Source organism: Athene cunicularia, assembly GCF_003259725.1.
Source record: "Athene cunicularia isolate RWA chromosome 1 unlocalized genomic scaffold, athCun1 chr1_part2, whole genome shotgun sequence".
Lineage (NCBI taxonomy): Eukaryota > Metazoa > Chordata > Aves > Strigiformes > Strigidae > Athene > Athene cunicularia.
This window is the reverse complement of record NW_020799092.1, coordinates 32,140,995-32,162,557: the sequence shown is the minus strand read 5'-3', so window position 1 is coordinate 32,162,557 and position 21,563 is coordinate 32,140,995. Positions and strand designations below refer to the sequence as shown.

Here is a 21,563-nt window from a genome sequence, read left to right as displayed (position 1 = left end):
CCTACACAGACTACAAACCTATTTCTTGTGGGAAAAGAGACCGACTACACCAGTGAGGAGGAGTATAAATTTGTTTAAATGAAAAAAGGAAAATGAACCTCAGGGCAAGGAGTCTGGAGCAATCAGCATCATCGTCTGCCTTGGGCAGGGGTGGTATTTGTAGAAAAGCGCCCTGGAAGAGAGTTCTTGTTCATTCTGCAAGTGGGAATGGGTAAACGTTAACCTTAATTATTCCTAATGTGGTTCCAGGCCAGCTGCGGCCTCCTGCAAATTAAGGAAAAGGACATGGAAGAGGGAGAAAAAAAGTCTTTGAAAAAACAAGCTCAGGGTGTGAAAGAGGAGGAGCAGGCAGCCCTGATGCTGCCATGCAAGGCCCGGAGGGAGGTGCTCCTCCAAGAGCAGGCTGGAAAGGGGATAGGGAAGAAAGAGCATTCTCCCTGGTTTGCAATCCACACCGATGGCAATTCCATCAGCAAGAGGATCCCACTGCAACAAATGAAGGAACTTCATAGCTCTCTGGGGAAAAATGTGTTTCAAGATGCAGCATCTGAGCTGAAAAGACTCTTATTTCATTAGGAGGACCATAAAAGCAATCTGCTCAGGCAGGCCTGCTTCTTAGGGGATTTTGGAGAATGCAGCCAGGACAATAAATTAAGCAGTTATTTAAAACAGTAAGCATGTGCATGTGTGCATTCACAGTTTAAGTTGGCTCAAAAAAATTACAGAACTTAGATCTGAGTTAAGGGATTTTAGAAAAATGTGAAAATAACAGAAAATGTACACATTTTTCCACGGACATCAATGTTTCTTTCAGTTAACGAGACAGGGACAGTACGGCCCAGTGAAAATCACACACAAAAATTTGAAAAAAATTACCACTGTGGCCTAGAACAAGAATGTGATTTCTGTGCAACTAAACTCCACAGATGAAGAGGCTGTATGCTATGAATTACAAAGCCCACGTATCTACTTGGCTTTTACACTTCTCAAAATCATCCCACCTGGACAGCCAGAGCTCACTTTACAATGTACCAATTAGTTGAACACTTGTACAGTGCTTCCTTTCTGTTTTACAATCTATACTTGTTATCTTGTCAACCTCTTCAATAGGTCTGACGTGGATGCTGGTGACATACATGGATGTTGCTGAACCACATACAGGCTAAACAGTAGCATAAAATCTCTAACAGCCCAGTCTCCAGGAAAAAAAAAAAACAAAACACCAAAAAACCCAAAACCAAACCTGTGAGAAATACACATTCAAGTTCCTCCCCTAAATTAAGAAATTTCATAGAAATATTGCATTTGTTTCAAAGCCAAATATTACTAAGGGAAAAAAAGGTACTGAAACATGCTAATAAAGGTGCATGAATTATTTCAACTCTGCCCACTGAGTGACCAGACAAAATGATCACATGTTGTCACTATCTGCATTTCCATGCCCTAATTCGTTTGGATTTCTTTCAAGTCTGACCTTAATTCCAGGTATTTCCTGGGTTTATGATACTTAGCTTGGGGATATTTACAACATACCTTTCATACACTTTGTCCTCAATAACTGAAGGTATTCTAACCTTAATCCCATCTTAATGTTGCAAAACAGAAACAATGTACCTTTATCACACTGAAGAATTCATAAGCAAACAAGAAGCAAGCAGCCCAAAGAATGCTACCTTGCAGTTTTTCAAATGATTTGCAAATACAAAGTATGTTGATTCTTTAATAATTGTTTATTTTATCTTTTATTGCCCAATTCAGGGATACACTCTGGCTACTTAATGCTGTGGTAAAGCAGCACAAAAATAACACAGCTGTGTTGAGATGCAAGTTCCACTAGAGCATTGCTGAGCAGCTGGTTTTCCCCATTTTATCTCCCACTCTGTCCTCTCAATCGCCATCCTCCACCCACCCTCTCTCTTCCCTTCAACCTTCACCTCTGTGTGCACACAACCTCGTCACCATCTGCCTCTCTCTTGTCTTCAAGCCCACCCGATTCCTACACACACCTATGCACGCACCTTGGCGTTCCTACCCCGGGGTAGATGGAATACTCCGGGTATCTTCTAAAAAGAATTAATCAGCAGCAACCTGCAGGCCATTTCTCATTAACTGATCACTCATCTTCAAGCAAAGGCTGTCACACCAATCTTGGAAAAGTCATCCATTTTTAGTGACTATCTGCTTAGTTTTCATCACGGTTGAGGTCTTCCCCCCAAAAGGCCAACATGCCCTACAGTTCTCAGGGCCGGTGAAACCAAGTCCGTAGTGCCTGGCGCTGTCAGACAGGAGGCAGAACATTGAACTGCACGAAAAGGATGTCAGAGAAATGCCCAGCAACTTCAGACTCACTGACTACTGCCCCAAACAGGCAGCTGCCAGAGAACTGTCTCTGCTTATAGACAGTTATTTAAAAATAAAAGAAACTGACTTGAACACAGATGCCAAGTTTCTTAAGAAATATATTCTTTAAAGCTACCTCCTAATGAAGCAAACTGATTCCCTTGCAGGTCCTTAGAAAAATGTCTTTATAAACAGAGTGCTTTAATTTTATAGAAGATCTTTTCATCTGTAACAAAAACCCTGCATTCCTATTTAAAATTGAAACCTCCTTTCGTTAGCTGCAGCTGATCCCTTTCTATATTTGTTAATGCACTTCATTTTACCAGTTAAACCTTTAAGTCTTTTCCTCTTTAGTGCCACATTATTTGTTCTTTTATCACCTATAAAATATTACTGTTCTAGAAATGCTAAATCCCACATTTATCCACAGTGAACATTTACTCTATATCTTCACTACTTTTGTAAAAAAAGATGGTTTTCTGATACTTCTTTCTTTAACACCATCACGTCTACAACATATTTCCTACAAAGTTAATCAGTATAAAATCTAGATCAGATCCATAGCAACTATAAAAAATATATATAACAACTATTTCAGGACAAAGGTTTTTCATCAGTGCCAAATCTGCCTCTGACACACACAACGCTCCCGCTGGTATCAGTGGAAGACCCACGTATGTGTCCAAGAGACATATTATGAGCCTAGAGCTAGGCAAGACTTCTGATACCAGGTGACATGCAGGACTTGCTTGCTAATAATCAGACTACGGACCATGTTTACAATAAGATCCTGAACAGGCTCAGTCGTGGAGAAGCCAGATTACTTTTCACTGCCACTACTTCTGCGTTGCATGAATTAATAAGCAGCCAAAGTTAACACTGGTGACTCCCACAACACACAGATCTAGCTAAACATTTCCAACAATGCCCCAAGAACCGCAAGTTCACTTAGTCTGTATTTTTAACAACAAAGGGCCTTTGTTATTATAAATTTCAAAACAAAACCAAAGAATTCCACATAATATTTATACTTTCAAAAGTACAATATTAATACAGGTCGGTCAGTTAGAAATAACAGCAGTTTGTTAGGTCTACAAGATTTAACGTAAAACCAGTTTACAAATGCTGAAAAGCAGTAGTGGTCCAATAGTCACCATTACACATGAATTTCTCTCTTCCAGAAAATAAAAAAAAAAAATCCCAATTCAAATTTACCAGTATCAATGAAATATTAATAAAACACCCCCAAACATGCCACAATCACTATTCACAAATAAAGTTAAAATGAAATATACAAAAATTCACTTAATACTGTTAAATAACAATAAACTACAGGATTTCCTGAACAGAAATGGTAGGACCCCTGAATGTTTTACAGTGAATGTCAGGAAAAATTAAGTTATCTATGACTATTTCCATGATATACCAGCCAAAGATTTACATGACCATTTCAAAATATACCAATAAAGATTTACAGTCTCTTTAAGATGCACTAAACAAATAGGTTCATAAAGGTGAACACAAATGCTTAAAAATACTGTAACCATCACCAAGGGTGTACTTATGATACTCACTGAGATGCATAAGCATAGTAGTAACATGTTTACTATCTCTGGTAAACAGATAACATCTAAGATCTGAAAAACTCCCTAAGTTCCCATTGTAAAAGCTCTGTAGTATAGTGAGTTCTTATCAAGTACAAACTTGCATCTTTCCAGTTGATTTCAAGTGAATAACACACAAATGGGAGAGCAAGAAGGTGGGAAAAGTGTGACATTATTCCCATGTTCTTTTAATAAGTTGTCCCGTTCCTCTGCAATGAAATTCTAAATTTCAAAAGTAAGTCAGGGTCCAACATATTATATGAATCATCTTTTTGCTATTTGTATTTCTAAGGTAAAAACAAGGTAAAAAAGTCATTGTTTCTGCAGGCCCCATATGCACAACAATGTGCAAGTATCTTATGCTGGAGTAAGCCTGACAAAATTTACCATCCAGTCTCCATGCTCTAATTTATCAACAACTAACATAGGATCTGAGAGCAAGTAACAGTTACCGTTCACTTGTTTGAATCAACTTTCACACCATGTGCTTTTCAAAAACATAATATGCATTACAATTTTTCAACTATTTCAACACATACTTCCAATGTTAAATAAAGAATTAAGTGCCATGAACTTAAGAGCATTAAAGATGGTTCACCTATAGCCAAGCAAAGCTATGTTTACATTCCAGGAAACACTGCAGTTTTAAGAAATACAAAAAAACCCTGCAGCAGTAGAACATCTTATGAAGAGAAACAGATGCATTCACATATTATAAAGCCATTGCAACTTCTTCAGGCATGGAACTGTTGTGTTAACTATACAGACAGTAGTTATTTAGCAGCAATGATTCCGCAATAAATAATGCACTGTGTTTCTCAGTCCTGCACAAAAATTGCAGCTACAGTTACATCAACAGCTGTAACCTACTGGCTCTAGTGGCAGAGGAGACCTTAAAACCAACTGTACAAAAAATTGTCACACTGTGACAACAAATATAAAAACATAATCTGCAGGTTGGAAATAAAAAGACTCCACTGTGAAGAGGACAGTGTAGACAAACTGCGATTCCAAGTCCACCAACAGAGAGCACTGCCTTCAGATGCGAGTCCTTGATTGACAGGATAGGCTTGGGCTTGACTCTGCACTGCCCACTTCAAAAAAGCATGCTCTGCCTTCTGTTCTTCCCATGTCCTACAACAGAACATGGACCACGGTAAGAAACCTGAAGCATTCGCACAACAGAGTGTTCTATTATTGTCTACATCTTCTGCCTTTCTGTTTGGAGAGAATATCCTTTGTGCTTAAACCAATACTGACGTTTTCCTTTTAACTGCACTCACTGTATTTTTATTTTTATTTTTTTACTTTGCCACCGTTCAACACCTACACAGTAATGGTTTAAAACTCCAATGTTCTTATATTAACAGTCCCTCCGCCCATCCCTAATAAAATTCACCTCCTTCTGTGCATTTGGCTTCTCTGTCTCTACAAGAATCTGAGCAAATACTTCTTGTTATTTGTTTGAGTACATTCACATAGACTAATCTAGCAAAGTATTTTTCAGTTCTGAATGTCTCTGGCACAGCATTCTGTCTGCAGATATGAGGAAATATTAAGCTTTCCATACCTGTCTCTGGGTAAGTGGAATTTCGAAAGCCAGGGTCTTTTTGCAATTGAATATCTTTTAGACTGAATATCGAAACACCTGGAATGCAACAAAGAAATTAATATTCAAACAGGTATACTTTACTGAACAGAGTTCTGTTCTTAAAATTATACAGTTTAGATTAAAAAAAACCCTGTTCCTATTCCCAAATATTTAAGTCAATATATACCAGACTTCTTTAACAGAATAAAGAGCTTTTCCTTAAGCAACGTACTTAGCTTTAATGTACTATCTCTCAATAGTACTCTGCTACTTTACTACTTCTCTTACTTTCAGGCAAGGTGTGTATTCTTGTTCCAAGACTTCTGAAGTATGCATGTTTCATGGCCTCTTCTGCTGAAATTCTCTTCTTCGATTCATACTATTTATGTAAAAAAAATACAAGTGTGTTGGTTTTCATTAAAAAACTGCATCAAGTGATTTCATTGAAGGGAAAAATAAGAGTTCTACTGCTCAATATTTCCCGCTAACTCACTAGGACAAATTTCTTTTCATTACTTTTATTCCACACATGGAAATCTAACATATGTTATCTAAGTCAGTATTATCAACATACAACAAGATTGCTAAAATAGTCAAAATAACTGCTGTAAATGGATGCAAGTCAAAAATATACTCAATCTTTATTTATAGATATAACAATGACGGGATGACAGACTTCTGCCTAATATTAAATTGCAATGAAATGCTATTACATGAGATCACGAAAGTTTTCCAATTCGATGGACTATGCTGCAGTATTCTTTGTAAAATGGAACTTCAAACAACATGTTCTAAATACAATTTGCAAGATCAAAGAGTAATATTACACCTTAGTAACTGCTTCTTTAGTAGTAAGCTAAATTAATCATTACAGAAAATTAGTATTTGTACTTAATATTTCTGTCACAAGAGTTTTAATTTTTTCAGGGAATTAGCTAACACAGAATCAATTTTATTTTTACAAAAAGTAGTAAGAGAAAAAATTGCTTCTGGCAAAAAGAAAAAAAAGAGAAACATCAGTTTTTAAATTTTTACAGTACATAGGCTTTCCCAAACTGTCATCCTTTCCTAAGCTGTCATCCATGACAGACTCAGATGCATATTCCACTCTGAGACAGATCTAACAGATACCATAGCTTCTAATACATTTTGTAAATAATATATTAATTTCTAAAACTGCACTTTTTAAAAGTAAAGCCACAAAGCACATCTTACTTGAAGGAACTTCGCTATCAATTCAATTCCTTCTGTGTCTAGCCTAAAAATAAAAATAACAAATTAAAACAGTTAATGAAATATATTTATGAAAGCAAAGCTGCAAGGGAAAGGACTTCATTAAATTATCTCAAACCTAAAAATTAAACATGGAAATGCTTTCACCTAAATGACACATACAAGTACCAATATCTTAGAACAAGACTGAAAACCACTGGAGACAGACAAATCCTGAGCTTTGGATTGTGACTGACTAGGTTGACCTGGATCATTTATTTCAGCAAAAAAGATTTTACTTTTTTTTTTAAAGCCTAATGCTACTCGTTTACTAGAAGGACACAATGTTAGATCATCTTCTTCAGAGTCGATAAAAAAATGTGGTAATCTTTGTTATAAAGTTTATTTATAATAACTGTGCAGATCCTTCAAATTCCTCATAATGGTTTTAGAATGATTTCAAGAAACTGCTCAAGAAAACCTGGCCATTTTAACAATGGGCCAACAACAGAAGAGAAATTGGGTTATTTAGGAAGTGCTGTGTGAATACTCCTACTTTGCAGGCATTATTGATCAAAGTTTATAGTTCTACAGGTCAGTAAGGAGCTGTGGTATCTTGAATGATAATAGGCAAAGTAATCACAGAGTAACAGCATTATGCTTTCTGTTACTATCTGGCCACAGTAACACAACTGATGTGTCGTTTTCCAGCATTCAGTAGCAGACTATACTCGGAAACATGCTCACGTTTACAAATATGCAAAGCCGCAGGGATGCATATTTTCTATTAATAAAACAAAGTACCGTGGTGCATGGTTGATGAGAGGTTGTGGTTTATACTTTGGAAAGTTGTAGTTTCTAAATTCGTCACTGGAAGAAATGCCTGGCCATGTTTCTTGACATGGGGTTCCTGCATTTAAAAAAAAGCACCAATTCAACTTAAAAAAGGGTAAAGAAACAACTTTGACATAAATAAGAATTTAATCCTGTCATTTAAACAGGAAAGAAAGAAAACAGTCAATGAGTCTGTGTTGTACAAACTCAGCTGTGCACTCAGCTCAATCATTTCTCATCAAGAGTACATTCATTCACCTTAATTACAATGCAATATAAAATATCATTGTTTATAAATAAAGATCTACAGTTCTCATAGAAGAAAAACATACAGCATTAACATTACTGCTAAAAGCATTCACTTACCCAGAAGTCTGAAAATTAAGTGCAGTTCATCTTCAACAGTCGAACCAGGAAAAAGAGGCCTCCCTGATGCCATTTCAAAAAATATGCATCCAACGCCCCTTTATAAAAGGGGAAAAAGACAAATTAAAAACAATCCAACAATTTAAGCTTTCAGCTTAAAGACTTCTGTGTTTCTCTTCAATTAAAGCAAATTATTAAATTAGTTGTTAGTCACATATTGCTATTAAAAATAGTTCTGAAAAATGTGTAGTAATAAAAGAACTGTCCCAACACTAAACAAAACCTCTGTCAGAGCTACATTATATCCTCTTCCTTCAGATGTCAAGTTTATCAACTGTATTAAAGCTCATAGTAAAATACCACTTTAACATGTCATTAGGAGAACACATTTGGTTTTCCTTCCCTAACACTGTGGGCCTAACACCTGCTTACTCAAAGCAACAAAAAGGTACTCTGCATTCTCAGAGAGAAGTAACAGCATCTTTCCATTCTGCCAATCCTTTCTCTAAAAATCTCTCAGTTGCAGCCTTCAAAAATTCAAAGGATTTTTGAATGCTACTATATAATAATAAAGAGTTGACATTTTTTAAACTTGACTGAGAACAAAAATTTAAATTAGACAAAGCTATACAAACCACATATCAATCTGAGTTGAATACTCTGAAGATCCAAGGAGAACATCAGGTGGTCTGTACCACAATGTGACAACTTCATTGGAATAGGTCTTTGTAGGAACAGACTTTGCTCTAGCCAATCCTTGATAAAAAGGGAAATAGAGTTACATATGCAACTTGCCGAAATATTTTTATTTGCATGAAATTGAAAAAGAATTTTTAAGAGCTAAATCAGCCACTTGTTAAACACCTTCCCTTAATGTTCATTAAAAAAACCCGTAATAAATACATTTCTACCACTTGTGATTTGCCTCTTAGTATTTACAGCAATCTTATGATCAGCATTTTTAAGCATAGAAGTCAGGTGAACACATCAAAACCTGGAGCAATACTACAAATTTCATTAAAACAACAAAGCATTAGATCAGCATAATGCCACCCCCCACCCCCGTGAAAATCCCTGCACACCATTTCCATTTGAGAATTATGTTGCAAAAGGCAGAAGGCAACAAATGAATAATGAAATGGTGCAAACAGACCCAACCAGTGTTGGATCAGCAAGGGTTTTCCATCCTGACACTGTCAGTTTGTCAGTAATATCTTCAATAAAACTTAGGTCTATCATGTTAGATGCAATCTTCTGAGCAACTGTCATTCACATAAAAGGGGAAAAAACAGTGGTACCACAACTTGCAAAGGACCTTCCTGACACAGAAGGTTAACAGCTGTGAATGCCCCACTCTACTGGAAATTGCAAAGTAACTCAGTGTTATCAGTGATGGAGTAACACCTCACTATTGAGCAGACAGACAGACACATTCTCTCTCCCTTCAGGGTTACTCTGCTTTGGAGTGACTATGGAGTGTTAGGAAAAGCAACTTGAGATCCACCTTAAGGAGCTGACTAAGTGCCAATTCCAAAGGAAGCTGTAAGACTACTTTCAAACCACAAGTCAAGCAACAGTATTACCTATACATATATTCCTTTGATTACTAACATCTGTAAAATGCTGACAGTTATTTTCCATTTGAAAACACAGAAATTCACTACAGACCCAATGCTCTCATCTTTCCTTTATAAGGAAAGATGCCTCTCTATTGCTAACTGAAGAAAACATTTGTTACAGAACAATTTCAGGCCATACCAAAGTCTGCAAGTTTCAGTTCTCCTTTCTCATTAATTAGTAGATTTTGTGGCTTCAGATCTCGATGTAATACCTTTCTTCTATGACAATATGCCAAACCACGAAGAATCTGGTATAAAAATAACTACAAAAGAGAACATTTATATAAATTAGACTAAAAATGTTCATCTACAGATTACACGACTGTAACAGCCCATTTGGGCACTGCAGAGTTAAGGCTCTGTATTGTAAGCAGGACAAAAATACTTCTCAAAAAGTATGTTACTTTTCCATATGAACACACTGTGAACATCATCCTTACTGTTTAGATTTAAAATCCCTTTATGCTAATGCACTACTCTAAGATGATACTTTACAACAAAGATTTTAAGAGTAATTTGTTCTCAACTGAAGGGAACCACAGGGCTGTTTATTTTTAAGTAAGCATTTACCAATGCTCTTCCCCACACTAATTGTCTCTGACCGTTCACAAGTTCCTTTCTGACACAGAATCACTTCTGAAAATGCAGCTCAGCATCCTTTCTATCTGATTGTGCAAAACTATGTAAAGAAAATTTCGGTGTGCCATTGGACAAAATACACTTGGATTCACAAGCTCACAAAACACAGAGAAATGGGGAAATGAGGATTACTAAAAACAGCCCAAGACATACACAGGTTTATTTTAGTCCTTTGGAACAGCAAGCCAAGCAAGCAACTTCAGCAATGCATATTAATGCTGCACATCACAGACATAAAAGTAGTAAGGGATGAAGAAGGGTTTAGCAAAGGGCAACCAAGCAAGTTTACTATATCACTGCATTAAGAACTACTATTTTGCAGTTTTTGTATGTATAAAAGGTCTGATCTTGACCATGGGACTTCTGGACAGCCATTGCTGGCATTTACCACACAACAGTCCTTAGCCAGTATAGGTGATCAAATGTACAACAAAAAAGACAGATCTGTAACACTCTGTATTTTTTCGCCGTACATTTGATCACCTATACTGGCTGAGGACGTTTACCAGTGTTTACCAATGTGACAAATTCAGCATATAACAGGACTTTTGAGGAGAAACACTAGAATGGTTTTATATGACCATTTTCTAACACATCAGTTTATTTTTGTACCAGGTGACACCATCAAATGTTTTTTGTTAAGATGGACATATCCATTTGTTCTCAGTCTGCTTATGTGGGATTTATCTGTTCTAGAAAAAAGGAATTGGGATCGATTTTTTTCTTTCCTTTTCTTTTTTGTAGAGCAGAGTGAGAAGCAACAAGTTCCTTCTCATCTATTCATGTTCATACTGTTGCAGGATTAGTCAGTCCAAGAGATACTAACAGGACTGCTGTGTACACTGGGACTGCAAAGGTCAGTCAAGGAGGCAAAGCAGATTATTCTACAGAAACTGTGGCTCTTCACCACAGCTGACAGGGATCCTTTTGGAAATGCACAGGATGGCATGTATTAGCTCAGAGTTCTGTTTGAAACAGGTAATACCTGCAGAGATAACAAACATCTTTATATTATACATCTTTGTTTCATTACAATTCAAAAAAACTCAAATTAGTTGAGGAATGTGAGGGGAGTGATGATAGGGAGGTCTCTCAAATGTTAATAATGACCCAACCCCTCCAGTTACTGTAAGGTAAGCACCTACAACTACCACAGTTAAGCAGCTGTTCTGGTTTCCCAGTGCCAAAGGTACCATATAAACCTGCTCTTAGGCCACAGCTTCAACCACAGGCAAACAAGGAAAAACAGTTCCTCTGCTCTAGCTCAGATTACCACAAACAGATTCTGCTTGTTCTAACTGCACTTCCTATAGGAGCCCGCTTCCCACTTACAGCTTCTCTTTTTTCTTTTTTTTTTTTTTTTAGGCCTAAAGCACTACTTATTAACTTGTAGCTAATTAAAAACACAAGCATAATTATGTTTTTCATTGTCTCTCTGAAGCAGGTACAAATTAAAGAACTTTCCTTTGTAGACTCCCAAAGGAAGAAACTGAGTAGGTTAAGGGCAGATGTCTTTCCCTAGAGGGATTTACTGTAATGTGACACAGAATAAAAGAAAAAGCTAACCAAACAGTAACCAGTATCTAGACTGAATTCCATACGCAATTCAACTAAGAACAGACAACATGTAACTAAGCCAAAACCAAGGATGACAACTCTACTGGAATGCACACAAAGCTCATCACAGTATTTAGTACATTGTGTTGTCAACCACATTTATGCCATGTGCTACTGTATAAGAATAAAAGTAATTTTCCCACCATGTGTGCACATTCATAGTTTTGTTCATTAGGATCACAGTTAATTTTTTTTAAAGAGGCACGGAAGATTTTTTCAAACACACCTATCATACAAATAACATCCCTTATATGAATTATATGTGGCTTAATGAAGAGGTTTTGAAGGTACAGTCAAGCATAGGCTGCAACACAGCAGGATGACACTGATAACTCAGCCTCCTCAGACAACTTTGTCCATTTCAAAGCAGGATCGTCCTCTGTTCAGAATCTTGTTTATAAAGCCGTAATAATTGAAGAACATAAAGAGTTATTCCTGTTTTCCAAATCAAAACCTGCTTGTTGCAAGAGATGTTATAGTTGAACCTGAGTTAATTTCAGCTGGCCGGATTGGAAACCAAGTCACCTGACCTGGCCACAGCCATAGTTAGAAGGAACAGACAATTAAACCTTCAAGAAATTAATTTCCATTTTATTAATAATGGAAAGATAAACATCACTTGTTCTTAAATATGTATTTTAGACTTCTTTCTTATGTGGTAGGCAGTGGCATCCAAACCCATATTCATGATTGAGGCTACATTTTCTTTTGTGTGTATATATAAATTTTAGTTGAGGATATATCAAACTACAGACTTGACTTAATAAATGAATATAAAATAATGGAAGGACATTAAGAGGTCGAAAGAGTTATGAATGTATTTTTTTTTTTTTAGGAAATTTTAAGTTTTAAATATGTAACTTCAAAGAGAATGAAAACATGAAGTTATATAATTTCCCATTCTCAGTGCTTTCAATACTTAAAAGCCATCAAAACCAAAAGACTCCATCTGATGTCAAATGCAGTTAAGCAAGGGCCAAAGGTCAAAAAGGTTAAGTTTTTTAATTTTGATTTTTATTTTTTTAAAAAAAGCCATTAACCATATAACTCCTGATTATTAAGTTCTCTGAAATCCTTAGAAGAGAGAAAGCTGGAAGACTGTCACTAAAAACACTCACCTTTACATTGTGCATACTCATGATGTTACCACAGTCATCCATGTACTGTTTCAGATCTTTGTCCTGTCAAAACACCATCAGCATTATTCAGTAAAATAGTGGACAACAGATTACATGAATATTATTTATTGTTAGAACTGAAATAATTAATCAGAAAATGGAGTTTTATACAAAAGCTGTTCAGTGATAAAAACCCCAAAAGTCTGAACATGCAGAAAACTCTGGCTTTCCAGAGGATATAAATACCCATGTTTTCCAGCAAGCTACACCATCTCAGGCAAAATATTTGTTATTGCCTTCTCCTCCATCTTGTGTGTGGCACAGTATTTTATTGCTATATTCTCCAGTTATATTGGAAGTAAAGAGTTCTTTTTCACCCTCTTATTATGCTTATATATTCCATCACATTATATGAAAAGATCATTAGGTAAAGTTTCCATGAGAAAGTGAAAAGTCTACAATGCAAGAGGGAAATGACTGAGGTAAGTAATTGCGGATATTTGCTTGAAAAGATTGTTACAAAAAGACGGAATGTGTTGTTTACTTTGAAGAATGTTTTTTTCCTTAGCTAACTTGCGAGAGTTGCATCATAAAAGAGTATTTTTGTTTGAATAATAGTTTGATTATCCTTTTTTTACAGTTAAAAATATTGGTACAAGTAGGCAGTTTGCTCAAGTAGATCACCACTAACTGCTATTAATGAAACTCTGGAATGATTAGAACAGCATTTACCCATTTACAGCAGTTTAAGAACTGAATATACTTTTCTCATTTTTGGTTGAATGATTCCAGATGCAGGAGAAAACTGTAACAGTGCCAGTATTTTTAAAAAGAGTACACAACTTCGTTATGTCTGTGTTACTTAGAAACAATAAATCAAATGTAATGTTTACTAGTTGTTTAAGCACTTACCAGATATTCAAAAACAAGAGTCAAAGACTTGTCTGTGTGCACAATATCGTGTAATGTAACAATATTTGCATGCTTCAGATCTTTTAATAATGACACTGCAAAAGAGAATTGTAAGTCTAAGATAAACACAAAACACAAGAGCAATAAATGCATTTCTAGGAAGTTCATACATTCAAGTCTTTTAAAAAATTAAAAAGTTATTTTAAAGAACATAAGACTCATATAGATTAAGTAAATAAGAAAGGTATTTAATCAAAACACCAAACAGACATTTGAGTAACAAACTGTAAACAATAATAAACTGTACATTATCCATTTCAGGCATCAGTAGTAATTTGGTAAAACATATTCTGAATCCGTGAAAGTTACCCTACAGTCTAAATTCAGTATAAAATCTTCTGTTTATAATACTACATTTGAGAACACAATCACCTCCCCATAAATACATCTGAAACACTCTTAATACATCTAGACTAAAATTTTTCTCAGCAAAACTAATAGCAATTTCATTTATCTACCATGTAGCCTCTGTATTTCTAAGTACCAACAAGACTTTGGTCAAAAAGAAATGCAGAAGTATCTGAAACTCTAAGAAGTAAAAAAAAAAGGTTATCACCTTCTCTTATGGCTGTGCATGGTGCTCCCTCTTCATGTTCCAGGCGTATTTCTTTCAGAGCTACCAGATTCTCTGTCAATTTACTTCTCCCCTTATAAACTGTTGCGTAAGTACCCTACAAAATGGAAAAAGAAGGAAAGTATTACAAGTTATTCCTTCATTGAAAGGTCAGTCAAGAAAGAAAACTTTTGTCTGAGGTTCTAAGAGGCTTCATTTTGGATATGAATGGTTTTTACATTGTCTTCTTTTGATATATGTAAAGCTACAAAAATAATTTGTAAGCACAAGTCTGAACACACATAAGACACAAGGGACATGTATGCTTAACAACTCTGAAAATTACATAGAAAGCTACACAACACACAGCTATTGAAAGAGTCAGATCAGGTAGTATTAAGTTCACTGCTGGGATCCATTTACCTTCTTCAAAGTCTTTATTTGATTAAAACTAGCTCAGGTATCTCTACACTACACTGCAGTTGTTTCAAAGGTTGCAGACATACTCTTCCAGTACTTATATGAAAACACAGAACTGCTTTTCATAGCTTCTTGTCTTCATTACAGATTTCAGAGTAGTTTGAGGGTAGGGGGGAGGTGCTGGAGGGGGATGTGGCCAAAGTTTCCTTCTGGTTGATATAAAGAATGCTGAATATTATGAAGCTTATCTTTCTCAATTTTACTTTTTCTAGACAGTAAGATTCAAAACTCTCAAGGCTTATTACGCAAGGACAAGTCATTCTGACAAAACAGCAAGTAGGTACAACTAATCCCAGCAAATGCAAAGAGGAAGCAACAAGGTTACAGAAACTGCCCTAGGTTACAGCACAGTACTACAGGCTCCACAGGGGGATCTGGGCAGGCTGAATCCATGGGCCAAGGACAACTGTATGAGATTCAACAAGGCTGAGTGTCAGGTTCTGCACCTGGGTCACAACAATCCCATGCAATGCTACAGGCTTGGGGAAGAGCAGGAAAAGCTGGAAAGCTGCCTGGCAGAAAAGGACCTAGTGACAGCTGGTGGAATATGAGCCAGCAGTGTGCCCAGGTGGCCAAGAAGGCCAATGGCATCCTGGCTTGTATCAGAAATAGCATGGCCAGCAGAACTAGGGAAGCGATCATCCTCCTGTACTAAGCACTGGTGAGGCCGCACCTTGATTACTGTGTTCAGTTTCAGGTCCCTTGCTACAAGAAAGACACTGAGGTGCTGGAGCGTGTCTAAAGAAGGGCAATGAAGCTGGTGAAGGGTGTAGAGAACAAGTCTTATAAGGAGCAGCTGAGGGAATGGGAATTTTTAGGAAAAATTTCTTCACTGAAAGTGTTGTCAAGCATTGGAACAGGCTGCCCAGGGAAGTGGTTGAGTCACCACCCCTGGAGGTTATTTAAAAGATGTGTAGATGTGGCACTTTGGGACATGTGGTGGACTTGGCATGTTTACAGCTGGACTCAGTGGCCTTAAAGGTCTTTGCAAACCTAAACAATTCTATGATTCTACATATATGGTGTTGTCCACTATACTTTGTAAGCAAGTGAGATAATATACATCCACAGCTATGACCTGATAGCTACTAGATTAACATTCATCCAAAGATACACAATGTTACGTCATGTCTAGTGATCCATCTAGCAAATACTAGAGGCAAAATAAAAAATAAATGTTTGGAAATTAAAATGTTGCAAATGGAGGACTGGCTGCAATATTCACAGCAGAGATGCCAACAAGCCTTGCTTCCTTCTGTAATGTTCAGTGTGTCCCACTCCTGTGCTCCTTGTCCATTTTTGATCCTGTTGGCAAACCTCAATCACCTTGGACAGGACGGATACCTGGGCCCTCCTGAATTCTACCGTTTCTCCAGAAGACGGCAGCTGAGTGGAGGTAGAAAGCTGGACTGCAGCCCTCCTTCACTTGGCAGCACCTGTCTGGCTGCCCAGCTCAGACAGGCTTTCCTACCAGAACATGCAGAGTTACTGCCTGCTCCTTGCAAGTGCTGGCTTCTTGTCCAGCATGAGCACTCCCTAACACCTAACTCATGGCAGGAGGACACCAGACTTAACTAGTTTTATTATCAACAGAGTAATTTTATCTATCTGCACACAAAGCCAGCCCACAGATCATTTGCTAATGGAGTCTTACTCTTCCCCAGCTCAGTGACAGTTCCTCCTTTTTTTTTTTTCTTATATATAGGCACAGAGTATTTGTGTGGTTATGACATTGTTACACATGTTAAATATGTTTCATTTACTGAAAAGATAAATTCAATGGGTATTTTGAGGGATATGGAGATTTTCAGTTAACATTTATGTAACACTTTATATAAGCCATTGTCATCAAGGCACTAATCATTTCCAAAGAAAGCTATACATACCTCTCCAAGTTTTTCTAACTTGATATAGGTTTCCATTTTTCCAAATCCAATTTCTGACTGCAATGAAAATAAATGGAAAAATCGATCACTAAAACTGAATGCTTTATTTATACATCACTTAATCAGCAAGTTAAACTTGTTTTGGAAAAATACCTGACAGTACATGACCAAACACTCCACAGTTCTGCTATTTTAAAAATAATTTAACATATTATGATATAAATGCATCCCAGCATCCAAGCCTAATGCTCAGCCTGTTGGCCAGTCTACTGTGTATCCTAGAAGGGCTATATACAGAGTTACATTTAGACCAAAATCTCACTTCACTCTACCTCCTACTTAGGTCTTCTCTACTCTTCTGATATGATTACTACTAATGAGGTTATTATAGCACAGAAGTAATCTCAAACTATTCCATCCCTTTCTCTGGCTCAGCATAACCATAGGTTGCTACTTATTTTGAAATATTTGTTACATTCAAGATCTTAGCTCCAGGTTTCTTCTCCCATTCTGACTACTCAATGCTTTTCAGTCTAAAACTGCCAGTAAAATCCCTAAATATCGCTCCTCCACAAGCTTCAGCTTAATCTCAACAATTTACGTTTCATAACTTCGTCTTGGTGTATTTTACTTGGATCTATTCACCGCCTCTTTTTTTGTCACCGACTTAGTTCTGCAATGCAAGCCAGGAGGGTTTGCCTGACTATATAACAATTTTCTCTGAAGACTGTAAGATCATTACTTTTTTCATGTTCAAACCCACTGCTACTCTCACATTTAATCCAGTTATCTCTTATAGTTATTTTCATGTAAGACTGCTGTCAATTATACCAAAGCTTTATACTGTTCTTACAGTGTGAAGAATGATGAAAGTAGACATGTACAACATGTGAATTTTTAAACAATTTGCAAAGTGCATACAGCCTGTACCCCGTCATAACACAAAATCCATAGACTTCATGGGGTTTTGCTTTACCGACAATTGAACATACATCAAGACAAAAAAGCCGGGTTTTCTCCCTAGCATCACCTCCTCCTTCCATTTCCAAACACAGCTCTCCACTTGTTAAAGGAACAATACTTTGACCCCAGACTGGCTTCAGCATCTACGTCCACAAGTCAGAAGACACTGATTTGCTCCTAAAAATCTGATGGATACTGAAGTTGTATATTATTCCATGGTAATACAACGTAACATGAATACTGCTCACCGCATTAAGATTTGACAACAACATAACCTGAAGGAATACTAACAGAAGTTGGGTTAATACTTAATTTTCAGAACACATGCATGAGAATACACGGGAAGTGAAAGATCTTATCTGCAAACATATTTGACATATCTAAGAAAAAATGGGCACATAATTATGTTAACATAGTATTAAGAGTAATTTTGCTTTATTAAATTAGTGTTAGAATGCAAATGTTTTAAAACTGCATAAGGATACTTTAGCATCAAGCATATTTAGGAGCTTGTTGAAACCAAGCTGTTTTATCACAAAATACAAGCAAAGTTAATATCCAACAACCTTTGTAACTCCAGTGAGATTTTAAACATACCACTGATATAGATACAATGTTAATAAAATAGTATTATGTTTCCAAAGTGCATTTTGACCTACTTAAACATATCTTGAAGTGAGTCTTAGATGGTATTAAAATTAAAAAGATAGGCTGCTTAGTTTACAGGGGAAATTAAAGGAGAACTCATAGCCATTTGCCTTGTTATTGCCAGACAGTCTGGAGCACAACTTAAAAGTCTGATTTCTAAGAAACCTCAATGTTGTTCATCAAGGCTAATAATCTTATATAGACAATAAAATCATACAATTTTTCTTACATACAGAGGATATTCTTCAAGACCTGCCTTTCAATGTGTTTAACTTTTTAATCACATTTTAGTTGCCTACCACTCATAAGAAAAACTAATTTTTACATTCCTCAAACTAAGATCAATTTTGTTTTCCTTCAAAATAGTTTCTGAACTATTTAATTTTATTCTGCAATACACATCTGTCTATCTTGACTTACACAGAAACACTGATGCACCATATTATGGTGTCTTATTTCTGATGTGTGGTGCGTAACTTCTACGCTACTGTGCATGCAATACTGCACATGTCCACACAAAATACTGTAAAAGCTAATTTTTTTCTTGTATTTCAAAGAAAAACACCATACCTAAAGTATAACAGGTCGTCATTTGATACTTTTTACAGACTCTTTCCTTTGATTTCTACTGAGCCTTGGAAAGAGACATGCCTTTGAAGGAGAGCAAAATATTCATATATTGTAATTAACAGTCTGTCTTGTCAATTAGCAAGCTTTCAATGACAACCTCAGAACAATGAGTCTTTGAATTTATTTTTTTTAAAGATTAGTTTAAATCATGAAAGAACAATACAGCAAAAGCATGCCAGCACACCACAGCACTTTTGGCTGGTTTCATTTCAGACTTTTAAGCCCTGAAAGCATTTTTAAAAGGCAAACCAAAATAACCTTGTGACAGGAAGCTTGATTCCACACACACACACCATGTTCATTAGAGGGCACTGTTTTTCTGTCTGTCTTCTAGAAGGCAAAGAGGAGAGAACTTCAACTTCTCTCAGGGCTCAACATTAAATGAGCAAGGGGATACATAGAAAAATACCCCCATCCCCAAATACTGTATTCTGACACTGAAAAGGTTCTGTTGAAAAGGAACTTAACTAGGATCTGAAAAGAGAAGGTCTGGGGAAGTCTTTTCCTCAGTTCAATGCTATGTCAGTAACTAAATGGTTAATGAGCTACAAAATTCTTGCACAAATATTTAAGCTTACTACATTATTATTACTTCCAGTGCTGTGAATCAAACTCTTCTTTTAATACTGTTCTTGTAAAAGGTGACATGCAGATCAGAGCTTCAGTCTAGCATGCTAAATTGTATTTTTTCAGGAAAAAAAATACATGACAAAGCTCTACCATTGCTTTGTTATAGACATTATTAATTCACAAAGAATAAAGATATTTCACACTTAATAAAACTAATTCACTAAATGTACTTTCATATTTATTTTTCAGAGAATAAGCCATTAAATCAAGAAAACAAAGAACAATGAGGATTTCATAAACCTATCCAGTTTTTCTCTGCAAAGAATTTCTCACCAATGAATTTGCTCAGGAATTCAATAATGGTCTAGCAATTCCTTAAGACTTTGATTAACATCAAGAAAACTGATATACCAAATTATGACTGAAGTGTAACAATTTTTGTAAAAATAATTTTTTTGGACTATTTAATGGATGTGTGTATTTTATATGAGTGTTCAGAATTTCTAGCATTTATACTCTAATTACAGTATAGGAATACTCATTCTGCCATCTCCAAGGAAAGACTTGTTTTTTAAAATAACCCAATAATCTGAAAAGGTATATGTGAATTTATAAATTCACTTTTATAGGAATCCATATATGCTTTTCAAAAAATTAAAACAAATAAACAAGATCTATCATCTCAACAGCAGTTCTGAGGAAGAAGATTTGTTATCAAATACAAAAAGAACAGTGAAGAGGACCTGCCTTCATATTATGCTGCTTTAGGGCCTTCCTACTATATCACGTGAAAGCCCCAGCCTTGACTTATGATAGATAGGCCACATAGTCAAACACATCATCTCTGCTCTGAAAAGCACAAGGATGTAAGTATGTACTTTCGGAGCTGAGTTTAGTCACCAATTCCAATGGGTCAAGATCTTCACTAAGAAATAACAGTGCCAAGTTTGCACAAGAAAAATGAAAGAAAGGGTGAAATTCTTCAAGGGATTTTGACAGTTGCACACTGAAATTCTGGACATAAAAGCCAAGGTGTAAATGAAGTTGAATCACACCTATGGTATACAGACATCTGCATTAAACGGAATCTAAAGACCCGAGAGGTTGGTTTAGCATGGTTGATGCATTATACTTACTAGTGATGCCCTACGAGACCGTCGACTCATTGGCTGATCAAACGGTGGGCTGTTAATCTGCAGCTTTTCAAGATAGCCATCAGGTATCCTGATGTCAGCAGGCAGGGACAAACGCTTGTTCAAATCCTGCAGTGAATAATTTTAAAAAGAGAAGGGTCAAGTATAATTCAGAATTTCCTGAAAAATCTTTTAACACCTGTAGTGTTAACTGTTACTATAGTGTTGCTATTTAAAACGGAAATATTTATAGAAATGAAAAATAATGTTTAAAAAAACCATTCTCTAATAATTCTTCCAAATTGCTTCAGTAACAGGTTCAAGAATTTATTGCTTTACAAACTCATTACTTTAACAAGGGAATGAAGTATTAAAACATAATTAGTTACACTGTGGATAAATGTAATGAGTCTACTTGAATACTTATGCATACCTGGAATACCAGAAACTGAGAATTCAGATGCTGGTAGATATATTTCTCTTTATAGAATAATTACATCAGAATAACAAGAGAACTCCACAATTAAAAATATATCACTCTCCCTTTCTCTTACTACTGAAAGTTGAAAACCTGCTTCAACTTCCATTTTTTCAGTCTTACAAAACAGAATCACTTCATTATTGAGCCAAACTACTACAAATGTTAATATATTTTTCTCTTTTAAGCTCTTTAGTATACAGCATTTAGAAAACCAAACTGCCATTATATAAATACAGTTTTCCCCACATCAGATTCTGTTTTTCACCAGTAGATTTTTCCAACAATAGGTATAATTTCTAAGACAAGA

General features: G+C 36.0%; 1 protein-coding gene across 2 annotated transcripts in view; it reads right to left on the bottom strand.

The window, feature by feature from the left end:
* Window positions 1–1,711: 1,711 nt before the first annotated feature.
* CDK17 (cyclin dependent kinase 17) overlaps window positions 1,712–21,563 on the bottom strand; it is an 88,944-nt gene continuing 69,092 nt past the window's right edge. For both annotated transcript variants that reach the window (XM_026867826.1, XM_026867827.1), the window contains 13 exons: window positions 20,779–20,904; window positions 16,832–16,888; window positions 14,469–14,583; window positions 13,853–13,947; window positions 12,941–13,003; window positions 9,706–9,829; window positions 8,583–8,703; window positions 7,948–8,045; window positions 7,552–7,657; window positions 6,751–6,793; window positions 5,824–5,914; window positions 5,515–5,592; window positions 1,712–5,078 (listed from right to left, as the gene is read on the bottom strand). In XM_026867826.1, the coding sequence (XP_026723627.1) occupies window positions 5,041–5,078; window positions 5,515–5,592; window positions 5,824–5,914; window positions 6,751–6,793; window positions 7,552–7,657; window positions 7,948–8,045; window positions 8,583–8,703; window positions 9,706–9,829; window positions 12,941–13,003; window positions 13,853–13,947; window positions 14,469–14,583; window positions 16,832–16,888; window positions 20,779–20,904 (1,155 nt within the window). In that variant the 3' untranslated portion in view covers window positions 1,712–5,040. The remainder of the gene's footprint in view (window positions 5,079–5,514; window positions 5,593–5,823; window positions 5,915–6,750; window positions 6,794–7,551; window positions 7,658–7,947; window positions 8,046–8,582; window positions 8,704–9,705; window positions 9,830–12,940; window positions 13,004–13,852; window positions 13,948–14,468; window positions 14,584–16,831; window positions 16,889–20,778; window positions 20,905–21,563) is intronic.